This window comes from Manacus vitellinus, unplaced genomic scaffold, assembly GCF_001715985.3.
Source record: "Manacus vitellinus isolate BGI_N305 unplaced genomic scaffold, ASM171598v3 scaffold_0_pilon, whole genome shotgun sequence".
In the NCBI taxonomy this organism is placed as follows: domain Eukaryota; kingdom Metazoa; phylum Chordata; class Aves; order Passeriformes; family Pipridae; genus Manacus; species Manacus vitellinus.
Genome location: NW_021938789.1, coordinates 11,635,979 through 11,648,571, shown reverse-complemented (window position 1 = coordinate 11,648,571; position 12,593 = coordinate 11,635,979). Strand labels below are relative to the sequence as shown.

The 12,593-nt window shown below is 39.8% G+C and overlaps 1 protein-coding gene across 2 annotated transcripts in view; it reads left to right on the top strand.

Annotated features, from left to right (window-relative positions):
• The first annotated feature begins 4,420 nt into the window (after positions 1-4,420).
• The window catches only part of KCNIP4 (potassium voltage-gated channel interacting protein 4), a 415,466-nt gene continuing 407,293 nt past the window's right edge, over positions 4,421-12,593 (top strand). The window contains exon 1 of one of the 2 annotated variants that reach the window (XM_018067828.1): positions 4,421-4,501. In XM_018067828.1, coding sequence (XP_017923317.1) covers positions 4,441-4,501 — 61 coding nt within the window. In that variant the 5' untranslated portion in view covers positions 4,421-4,440. The remainder of the gene's footprint in view (positions 4,502-12,593) is intronic. The other variant, XM_018067802.2, reaches the window with a different exon arrangement.

The following is a 12,593-nucleotide window of genomic DNA, read 5'->3' as shown; positions in this document are numbered from 1 at the left end:
TAATTATTTACTTGATTATTGGGAAGAAGAAAAATACCTAAAAAATTAAAGAAAGCACATCTTCTCCCCCTTTCTGGGCTCAAATTCACTCCAGTCATTTCTTTCCCTTCTTTGTTCACACTTCAGGTTGTAAACACTTTCTTTCAAGAGCTGCTTCTTTATTCTTACTTGGTTGTTCTGTTCTGGCATGTATTTATCCATGGGTGATAGTCCATGGGCCTTAAGTCCCTTTGGAAGGGCTCCACAATGGAGCATCTCTCCTCTTTCTCTGACCTTGGCATTGACCCTCTCATTCGCCTCTCCTCAGTATCTTGTGCCCTTCCTTAAATACATTTTCCCTGACGTGCCAAGTTGGCTGATGGGCTCAGCTGTGCCATGCAGTGGATCTGTTGGAGAGTGGTCTGGAACCAGGTGCCTGGCACAGGGCAACCCCAGCCTCTCACCAACCATTAGTAACGGAGCGCAAGTTTAGGAAAATTAAGCAAGTTATGGCCCTGACCGAGGAACCAGAGGCGACAAAGAGCAAGTTATGAGAGTGGGTTATTGGTGGAGAGGGAAAGAATACACCTGAAGCTGGACATGATAAACATTACTAACGCCGGGTTGCTGGTAGCCTCTCATCACGGAGGCTACCCTGCAACCCGCCCCAACAACCCCATAAGAGGGGGCCAGAGACTTCTCATTTTTATCAAGTACTTTATCACAGACACTAAATATTTGAGTGTGGCCAAATTACTGTTAATGTTTTGTAATACAGAATACACATAAAGTTTTTTTTAGGATACAGTGTTACACTGAATGACTTAAAAATAAATAAAATACATTTCTGAGAACAAAAATACACCTAAAAATGTATTGTAGCATAAAGAACACTTTCCCTCTCATGCCTGAATAAAAAATAGCAAAATGAAACTTTATTACTTTTTGGAGGAGGAACAATATTTGTCCTAGAAGTAAGTGACAGACTGCTTTAGCTGTTGGGTGTTTTTCCTTGTGAAAAACATTGTAAGTGACATGCAGTCACAAAGTATAACCTAATGATGAATTCTTCTGGGAATCAAGAAAGCTTCCACCTGGAGGGCCATTCTCCAGCAGAGGAAGCACTGCAAAAACAAAAGGTTTCTCTGGAGGCCTAGAAAGTAACATGGACATGTTGAATCCTTTTGGCTTATATTTGTTCTATTCAACTTCTTAATTATAAATTATTCAGTTCCTTAGTGTAAATATAATTAGGGTAGCTGAGCTACTGTGTTAACCCACTGTCGATGTCCCAGGACCTCAGGTGAGGGAGTAGAACAGACTGAAAGAGCTGAATCTTTGAGTATTGAGATAAATTTTCTGGGTCTGAGCCTTTTGTCATCCACACAAATAGGTAGGAAAAAAACAGGTCCTCCCTGATAAGAACATGCTACCACTAGAAATTACAATGAATGTTTTTTAGTCACCAAAGATGATTTGTTTTTCTCTTCTAGAAGAAAATGCCTCCTTGATCATTATTCTAGCTTTGTGATTTAACACTTAATTTTACATATTACGTATTTTAAACAGATGTGGAAATCTGAACTTGATTTGGACACGCTGAATCATAATTATGTTAAGTCTTTCCAATTAGTTTACATTTGAGGCAAACAGAAATATGCTGATTCAGATTCTAATTAAAGAAATTAGATGGAAGCTACATTAACAGTTTCAAGAAGAAGAAACTAAAATTTTATCATAATGGACTGAAAGAAACCTTCATCTATACATGGACATATTAAATACATGCTTAAGGTATTATTAACCTTCAGCTCCAAAATAAATATTTGAAATAAATGAGTAAGAAAGGAAGGAGTTATATATTTTGAAAAGTAGAAACTAGAATGAAACTTTATATTCGTAGAAATACAATTATATGTCAAAATGTAATTATATAGAAGGGATGAAATCACAGTTGATGTCAATTTTTACTGGATGTTATATAGAGCAGATACATGGTCTTGACATGTTAATTGGAGGAAACTTAATCAGGTTTGGTAAACAATAAAGAATTTGCCCTTTAAAGCAAGTTTGGAAAAACCCCACATTCTGATGTACATTTTGTTTCACATAGAACGTCAGAGTGACATGTATTTAATCTTTATGTCTGTCAATTACTGCCAATAATTGTCATAATCTGGAGTTAGACAAAATTAAATCAGGTGCTGAAAATCTGCATAGTTCTATAATTACCGTGGTTCTTATGACCTCAGAAAATTTTATACATCTTTATTAACTGAGGATTTTCCCAGGGTTTTTTTTAAATAAGCTTTCATTTTATGTACTGCAACCCTAATTTGTAAGTAAATGATAAATAATATGCTAACATTTAAATCTCATTGGCAGTGATGGTGAAAAAGGGAAAGCGGTATCTACAAGGTAAGAGAAAACAAACAGGTCTGAACAGCCAAGAAATGGGAACATTTAAAAGGAGGTTAGAGAAAGAAGTTTTTCTAAAACAAGTATTTAAATCTGAAGAGAACAAAAAGGAAAGAGTATGCAGAGGGAATTACTTCAAGCAAGGTCCTTCAAGAAGAACAGGAGATGAAGAGCAAGTGGACAGAAACAAGGAGAGCAAGCAGAAAAATAAAGCAGATGTGACTGAGAGACATATGCAGATTTATGGAGACAGTTCAGTTTACGTGGGTCAATTTCTTTATTCTTTGCCTCAGACACAATTGATCATAGAATTGACACATGCTACGTTATCTGTACAAACCTGGTAGGCACTTCTGGCACTTATGTTCTGTGTTGAGCTGCATACTTGTAATTCTTTCTAAGACACGAGATGAACGTATAGCTTAACCGGCAACTGCAAAGGTATTCTTGATGTATTACTACCATTCCTGCCTCAGTTCACTCTATTATGACCAGCTGCTCACGCATATTTATAGTGCTTTCATAACTCACAGAGTTCTGATACAGTGTTAGTGTAGAGCAAAGGGAATTGCCAGTTGTAAATCTGAATTATCTCACTCCGAAAATCTATATATGTGATGACAAGGACTCCTGCAAAATTGTGATAAATTAGAGTTTTCTGTAAAGTTAGCTTCAAAGTAAGCTCAAATAATGATAATAGAATAAAATCCTGATCTCTCTTCTTACTACTTCGAATTTGATGAGAAGAGCCATATTCTGACTACCAGAGGATTCACCTTACAGAAGGGAAATATTTTGAGGGCACATGGTAAATACAGTACTCTGAATCCTGTCTCACTACAGTCTTACCTAAACCTCCATCAGTGAATGTTTTTTTATCAAAAAAAAAACCACTTGGCAGAAGCTACTCAACATTGTGTTGTTCTTGGCCAGTGTTATATTAACCTGTGGTATCTCTGTCCATTCAAGACTTCAATCATTCCACCATTTTGGAGTTGAAATAGATATAAGTTTGTCCCATGGAACAGATGAAGATAAAAGTCCTCTCCCAAAGCATTACTTGGCAATGTGGTAATGGAATTACTTCTCCATATTTCAGCTTATATGAATTTTAATAATGAAAGTTTCAAGATAATAACATAAGATGTCAAAAATAATACATAAGGTATTAGATAGGTAAGCCTACAACCAAGTACTGTAATGAAGACAATGAGAAGAATTGGGATTTCTGAAACAAGTCATTATTCATAAAGGAAATCGTAAAGACAACTGAAAAATTATCTGTGTAATATTGAACTAGGAGAACTATCATTATGGAAGCATTTTCTAATGGTATGCCACAGTAGGCATTTATAAATTAGAGGTGTTACGAAGGTGCCTTAAAAAACGCTTTCCAAGCCCTTCCAAAATGCGCCCTCGGGCTCAGGGAGTGCTCCCAGCCTGGGCCAACCTGACAGAGGTGCTCGCGGAGCGCAGCTGCGGTGGGAGCTCCCCTGTGCCGCGGCTCGGTGACGGTCAGGGTCCCGGGCAACCTGCGGCTTACAGGTGATGCGGGAACCACCTGTGGGCTCCCGCACAGCAGCGAGAGGGGCCGGCCCAGCCCTGCCGGACTCTCGCTCGGGGCTTTCTCCGCGGCCGCCCCCTCTCCCGAGCCAGCCCGGGGCGCAGGTGCCGGCTCAGCCCCGCTGCGGCAGGAGGAAAGCCCGGGGGAGCCCGGCGGGGCAGCGAGTCGAGACGGGAGCCTTCCCCGTTCCGGCGGGTGAGCAGGAAGGGGTCGAGGCGGCGCTTCCCGCGGGCGAGCGCCCGGAGCCCCGCGCCGAGCCTCCCCGCGCCGCGCGCGGGTGGCGGGGAGGCGCCGCCGCCGAGGCGGGGCCCCGCTCCCGCTCCGCTCCCGCTCTCTCCTGCTCCGCTCCGCCGCGCCCGGCCCCGCTCCCGCTCCTCTCCTGCTCCGCTCCGCCGGGCGGCCCGCTCCGGCTCCCGCCGCCCCGCGGCGGTGCTGCCGCGCTTTCCCGCCGCGGCTCCGGGCGCCTCCCGCCTCCAAGCATGGACGTGAGGAGAGTGGAGAGCATCTCGGCGCAGCTGGAGGAGGCCAGCTCCACAGGCGGTAGGACGCGGGCAGCGCGAGAACGCGATGCTGCTCCTCGGAATTATTTGGGGGTCTCGCCCCACACCTTCGAGCAGCAAGTCTGGCAACTTGGCGCGGGGCGGGGAGGGGGGAGCTGCCTGCCTGGGGTAAACGCACCTGTGCAGTCGGGGCAAATGTGTGCGTGTGCCTATAGGGATAGTAAGCAAACGCTTAATACCTGGGATCTCGGGCTAAGAAGCTCTCAGAGCTCTGCGATCCCGCCCTAAGATGCCTGCTCTGACCTAGCTGGTACTTTTGCCTTTGCTGAAATGACTTAGGGCTGGGTATGAACCTCCTGGGCAGACCATGCACAGTTCCCAACTCCCAGGAGGTAATTTTGGTCAATCCCATTTACACCTCCCTGCTTTGGTCTCCATTGTACCTTTCTGATGCTTAAGTGACAACTATTTGATGGAGACCAGTTTCTTCCGGTAAGGCAAAGGCTGTGTGGTGCCTTTCTCTTCTCTGTATCTCAAATTGCAGTTGCACATTCACCTGAGAAAGGCTAGAGGAGAACTTGAATTTTAGAGAAGGAGAGAAAGCATGCTTTGCTGTCCTCCACGGTGATTGTGACTCCTGGAGTGTTAAGAGTTTTTTCCCAGTTATTTAGAAATTAATCTGCTTGGGTGCAATGTGTAAGAGGATGTTGTGGAGGAAGGTGTTCATTTCAAGGTATCTGGTTAAGCAGAAGGTGGTTGGACAATTAATGAAAAACTTTGCAAAACAGGCAATCAAAACCAGGAAAAACTTGTTTTCTTATAAAAGGTGGAAAACTATTTCATGATTTTTGCTGTGTAGCTAGATTTCTTATAAACTCTGTGATGCCAGTGTAGAAGAGCAGCTTTACCAACAAGTTACTTGAAAGACACAGTGTAATCCCACCCTTTGCTTGATTTCTGATGCTTCAGAATCACCTAAAAGAGGTTCACAGCCACGTGTTCTCTGTTAGATTGTACTTGATTTTTCTCTTTCCTTAATGTCCCAGCTTTTTTAGTGTGTTAGGGTGTGTAGCCCTTCAGATAAGATACTAGAACATTTACTTTGGGGATAGGGAACTTTTTGTAATTGACTGTGCTATCAGGCTATCAGCTCAATTGTTTACTTAGTCGTTATGGGTATCCAACAAGGGCATAGCCACCTAAATGTTGTGATACTTCTCACTGCTTTCCAGATCCAAACCCCCAATTAACCCCCTGTAATTAAGGCTCTTCTGCAAGTTGTAATTAAGGCTCTTCCCTCCACGTACCACTGTCAGCCTTACAGCTCTAGTCTGTTAGAGGTCTGAAAGTCAAACTGCTTTTCGGTTAAACATACATCATGAGAGACAAACAGTGGGCAGGCTCTTAGCTACCTGTGCAACCACCATGCAGGACTGTTCAGGCTATACCGAACAGGTCATAATTTAGACACAATGGATTTGCACAGCTGCTGTTGAGGAATTATTTGGTTTATGGATCATTATTATAGGTGTTGAAGCATAAAGAGAGTTTAGAGCTTACTATTTTTTCTTATAGGTATAGTTAGCAGTAACAGCATCCATAAAAAAACTGGGGAAATATGATCTGAATCCATGTCACGCAAGTAATATAAAATAGAAATATGGTATTTTTACAGTTGAGCTTCACATTAGATGTGTTGTCCATTTTGGTTCTCTTAATATACAAGCCCAATAACTGTTAGAAATTAATGACAGCTTTATTTCACTTTAAGCTTGCAATGTTGAGAGGCATTAAGATACACTTTTGCACTGTTTTAGAATAAAACCCCAAATCTGACTGAAACCTGAGTTACTGTAGGAAAAACATTTCTTGAAAATAAGTTCTTATGCTAGAAAAATAACATGGAAAGATAAAAATGACAGAGCTGAAAGGAAATACCTCTTTTTGGAGAATGGCACACATTAGATCACCACTCAACTTATATCTCATCACTAGCTTGATGTGATGTGAAGCTAACAAGTGTCTAGCTTCACTCCTCTGGGCTTCCTCCTTTCATAAGAGAGCTCATTTATGTTCATCGTTCCACAATTTTGGCTCTTTTTCATCTAAACTTCTCTCTCCTCTCTCTCTTCCTCTCTCCCTCCAGGCTCCTAAACTTTCAACTCATTTTCAGTACCACCAGCATTTCCGAGAGTACCTGTCTGTTGGATTTTTAATAAGGAAGCATTTGGTGGATTTTTTTCTCAAATAGAATCAATGTTTAAAATGTTAGTTGTTTTTAAATGGTAATGCCTACAATAGAGTTGTTACAGGGATTTGATGCTAGTGTACGAGAGCCAGAAAATGAAACCAAAGAAAGTGTGACTGTTCCTCAATTTAATTTTTCCAAATGAAATGAAGCCCAAATAACACACAGGCAGATTAAATTATGAAAATTATTAATGACAAAGACAACATTTTCTACCATTTAACAGGTAAGAACTCCACCTCCCTTCAGCTGCTTTTCCCCTTATATTTACTCTTGTAAGTTGCAGAGCATCTTTTAATTCAAGTGCATTCAAGTTAATGTCAATTGGAGCACCACTGAGAGTTGTTGAAGTAACAGAATGTGTCCACTCTTAAATACTGAGCCATTGTAAGGATGAACTGTTTCATCCCCCCTGCCCCATGAAACAGTCTTTATCAATGAGATAGCTGCATTTGTGCTAGTGATAGCCAAAACTCATCTGCTGCAGGGTAAAGGCATGCAGTGTCTTTGCAAAATGTGAAGAGCAGAGGGAGATTATCAGTAAAAGTTTGTGTGGGTAAGAACAAGTTTAATCACAAAATGTCCCATGGGTTCAATATCTAGGACAAACTTAAGCTGTTGGGAATACAAATATGAATAAGACTTTATCACAGCAACTGGTTGCTTTGCTTCAGGGTGTGATGAATTCAGAATGGGGATTGTGCTGACCAATATACCCATCCTTATTCAAACAATAGAAATGTTTACAAAAGCCACGGTGTCATTTATGACAAGTTTTGAAGATTTTCTCTGATTAGACAGGGCAGTCACAAATTTTTCATGTCAGGAAAGAGGCGGTAATCTCTACATCGTGCACAGAAGATAGACCAAGGAATACTATTAAGAAGTGTTTATCCAACTTCCAAGTTTACTTAGAGTGAAGTATTCTGTGCCACACCTCTGAGGGATTCTTGTGCAATAGTGCTCACGTTTGCTTTTAGTGAAGGACTTACTCTTGTTGTTTGAGGCATTCTTAGAAGACAAGGGAAGCAGTGCTAAAAAGGACAAGAAATTACATATTGAAAAAGCTGAAAATAGAAATTTAGGAAAGGGGATGCTAAGAAAAATCATGAAAGTGATTAAAAAATGTCATGGAAAACAATTACAGGAAAAAAGAAAAGGTGGGAGGAAGGAAAGAAGGAAACAGCTTTTGTATCTCACACCTTGAAACACAAAACTGATTATATATTGGTGGTATGTCTTGGACCAATTTCTTTATATCCCATTTAGGATTCATCTAACACCATGAAAAACAGGCAGTGACTATCCCAGTGATTTTCATCACTACTCATATCAGCGTGAAAGCTGTCAGGAAAGATAGCGGTGTCAAAGTCTAGGAGCTCCATCCAGAGAACATGCTGTCAGTCAAAAGTCAGTGTCATGTTTTTACTAATGATCTCTTTTCTCTAAACACTCTTTATCATTGGACACTTTCAAGATTCATGTGGACAGGGTGCTGGACCATCTTATCTAGACTAGCATTTCTGTGCTAGAAATGCTGCTTCCAAATGCCACATTTTTTGTGTGAAATCTGCAAATATACAAGGGAAGGAATAAATTAAATGGACTCGTGATCTAAGAAAGGAGGCATATGTATCATGCACTTGCAAATAGATGCAAATATTTTAAGTGTAAAATACACATTCTGCTCCTGCAGGGTGGGAGAACTGTCTGCGGCAAAAGCCTCTGCATAAAGTTTGGATTCTGCCTCCATTTCCGATTTCTCTATTCAGTGAGCGTGTAAAGAAGTGCAAAATTCTAGTATAGAGTCATATTTGACCTAAATGCTGAAAATACCTTGGCTTTCCATCAAAATCAATTTTATATCATGTAAATATAAATTTTCACAAAATACAGCTTTCTTATTCATCATTCTGTGTTTCAGGGTCAGAAACCCACGATCAGAGAGTTGATATATAAATAACTGAACATCTGGACAAGTTTCAGGTATATTTGGCTTAGATAACTGATGCTTCCCAGGTGTTTTTAGACATTATAAAATATATAGAGGCAGATACGGTATCTAGCAGTTGGCTTAGTCATCAAAGTATCTAGTGTGTGTCATGGAAAGCTTTTACAGTGTATCAGATAAGCACTTAGGACTTCTGCTTTGGGTTGGAGCTGAATATTTGATCCGTGCAGCATTCAGCTGTAATCTAGCCCATCTCAGCCTCTCAGTTTGCCATTGTGATTTATTCGTAATCTTTGTCTCTTGAAAAAGAAAGTATCTAAAAATACAACAACGCCTGATTGCTTCACTCTTTCACAGATATATGCATTACTGCCAGGCTGTCCTACTATCCTCCCTCCACCCCCTCCCCAATTCTCCTTGTCCTCTCTTTCCTTCAAGCACCAAAATAGACTGTATTTGAAATCTTCCTTGCCAAACAAATGCTGGCCGTTTGTTGTCTCCTATTAGCAGAGGCCATTACTCCTATTTGAGATGAGAGAGAAAACATTGGCACAAGGTTGTGGTCTTGGACGTCAAGAAGCCAAATCGATTTTTCAGTAGTTGTAGTCAATATAATCTGAACCCAGTGGAATTCTCTTCTTTATTAGCACACACTTTAATTAATAGGCTTGAGCCTATTCTGGGACATAAGGAGTGCAGATATCAAAGCCTTCATTCTTTGGAGCACAGTGTGGCAGTGCAGGTGGAGATAGTTAATAGTGAGGTTAATGAGATAGTTCATCTCTGTGTTTGGCCTGAACTATAATGTATGGCTGCATCAAAAGGAAATGAACAAAAGGTTGACATAGGCATTAGTTTTTTTGACAGTAGTTGTCTTTTCAGAATCCTGGTTTCTCTGGCAAGATCTTTGCTTGCTATTGCTTTGATGGCTAGGTAGTATTTGGTCTGGATTTCCCACTGAGTACACCAGGTGGAATGTGGAAGAGAAGCAAAAGTGTATGGAATAATATATGTTTTTGAAGTCTGTATAACTGTGGAAAGCATGGAATCCAATTATTTTGTGGTGTTCTTAATACAATTACAAAATAATAATTACAGGAGGCTTGGGATCATAGATCGTAGTTTGACCTTTTTTTCATTTTATTTTCCATTCTCACACTCTACAGGAGAGATCATTTCTGTGTTATCACCTTCATGCATGCAGCAGCAGATGAGGTTGGGCTCTAGACTTGCTTTTATGAATTTGGAAGATCTGTAGACAGCTATAAACTGGCAGCAGTTTAAAGTATGGGGTTGGGTTGAAAGTGTATTGAATCCATTCACCTCTAAGAATAAACCCAAACACAGAATCTGAACACATACTGTGTTTTATTTCTGGCAGCCCAGCAGAGACTTAATATGATATTAAAAGGAATCTTCTATAGAATTCTGAAAATAAATATAGTGTTTCTGTTTTATATTCTTTTTCACCTGTAAAACAAATTTCTTTAGAGGTGCAGTTTATAGCTGTGATCCCCTGTTGTATGTTTATAATTTATACTGCAGCAACACAAACAGTGGTATAAAAGTTATAGGTGCTTATGGTGTCTACTGGAGAAATGAACTACAAGTGGAAGGCATGATAATAGGGAATTCTAAAATATAAACACTTTGCCCTGTTAAAAACAATGATTCACATTTAAATGTTTGGATTTTATTATAGGAAAAAATATCTTTGTTTGTATACGAGGTGTATTTCAGCAAATAATGCGTAATCCCCAAGCACAGTTAAATGCCTAGCACCGTACAGCACATTCCAGCAGTATGCCACAAAGTGACTAAGTGGTGACAGCTTAGAAAGAGTTATTCCAGCTTAAAGGCTTTGACTGTTCTAAGACACAGACTGCAAGGTTGTTGCTCTATTTCATGCAGTCAGTAAGAAAGGGTTTGCTATTTTAATGATAGGAAAAAAGACCAATTTTGCTGATACATTTTCTTGTTCTCACAATTTTCAGTAACCTTTCCAGCAGAGAGAATTTTGATGAATATCGCTGTAGTCATTAGGCTCTAGTATAGCAAATCTTCTCATTCTTTTTGAATCAAACTTTTGTTAATAAGCCAGAAGAAACATTTAGGATTTATTAGAAAGGTAGACAGTAGCCATAAAGTGTGATGATGGGTCTGATTCTTCGCAGTGGAAACAACCAGAACAGCATTTCATCACAGTAAGTCATCTGATTCTCAGGACTATTCCTAAACCCTTTCATACCTGTGGAAATAATTGCAATGAATAAGGATTTCTCATTTTTAAAATTAAATGTAGTTATTTGACTTAGAACTTTTTATTATAACATACAATGTAATGTCATTAAAACACATTGAAAGACAACATTGTGCCAAACAAAGGGTAAACATTATATGAAGAAAAGATCTATTCTAAATGGACAATATCCTAAATACTTGAAGTAAGTTGGGAAGGAGGAAAAATTTTGATTTTTTTTTTTTAATTTTAACATACTTACGTGATACAACTTGAAATTATGATCTTTTGAAAGTCACACTCTACATAACATCTGTGAGATACAAGCATTATTGTAAATGAACATTGAGGTTTGGAATTTTATAATATGTAGAGATGTCTGTGTACATGCTAAATACCATAAATTAACAATCTATAATCATATTATCAAAGTACCTGGGCCAGTACTACCATAATGCTTTTTTTTTTTTTTCATGAATGTTGCAGCCACAGTTTCAAAGAATACCCTAGAAAGGACTGACCTTTTTTGAGACTGTTTGTTTTGTTGTGCCAAAGCATGTTGCATCAGCCACTCCTTGGCGTTTTACAGCAGCAGGTGCTCCCTCCATGTCCAGGTGCTAAGATGGTCCAGGGAACCCCCACTGCTGGCAGGAGTATCCTTGGCTGTGTGCTTGTGGTTTCCCAGTGCAGATGGTTGTTGGGAGAATGAAAAGTACGCTGTGGAATTACAGTCCCTGCCTGAGCAGTTAAAAGAAAGAAGAGGATAGAGATCAAGGAATGATGTTCATGTGTGGGGCTTCAGTGGTGTCTGAGCAAGTGGACTTGAGGATCTGCTGTTCTGTTGCCTTTAGGTGGAGGTAATTGAATCCTGTTTATCTTAAAATAAGTAGGAGAAAAATCCTCAAAGAATATAATATATAAATAATATAAAAGATTATAATATAAAATAATATAAAAGATGTATATCAAGGGGACCCAACCATAGAATCATGTTTTGCTTCACTGTGTGCTGTTAACAGTATGATAGGTGCTTCCTCAGATCACCATAGGTCTTGAGTTTTGACAGTGTAGGTGGTTTTAACCAGGTGATACCAGCTGTCCTTAATCATTCCGACTACACTCTTTCTATTCTGTGTATTATTTTCCATGTTGATTTATGGACATTTGAGGTTATTTTGTTGTGCTCTCTGATGCAGCATAATAAAAAGTATCACCCGTTGTAATGCTGTCAACAGAGAAATATAAATCCAGACTGTTCCAGGTGTTTTGTGCTGGCAGCATCCACCTGCTGGTAACTGAGACAAGTGCACATTAAAGTTCATTGTTATTTTTAAAAAGATGCTGTAATTGACATACACACACTGCCTCTTAGGTGCTGCCCTGATTTCTGCACAGCCAGGATCTGCAGTTTACCAAATCCAAGATGCCTAAGGAAAAAAAATATAATAAAACAAAGTAGATATGCAAGTTGTGAGGATGTGCAGTGTGATTAAGATACGGAGAATTTCATGCTGTTGTTTCAGTAACTAGGTCTACTTTATATACTGTGTCATTCTTTGATCTTTATGATGGTGATGAAGTGGGGTTTTCCTGTTTTGCTTTTTGAAATATGCAACGTTGTGCAGTCATCTCCCAGAACTGGGAAAATGAGCCACTTCTGTGGCTGGGATCTGTCATTGTTTGCTTCAGAGCTA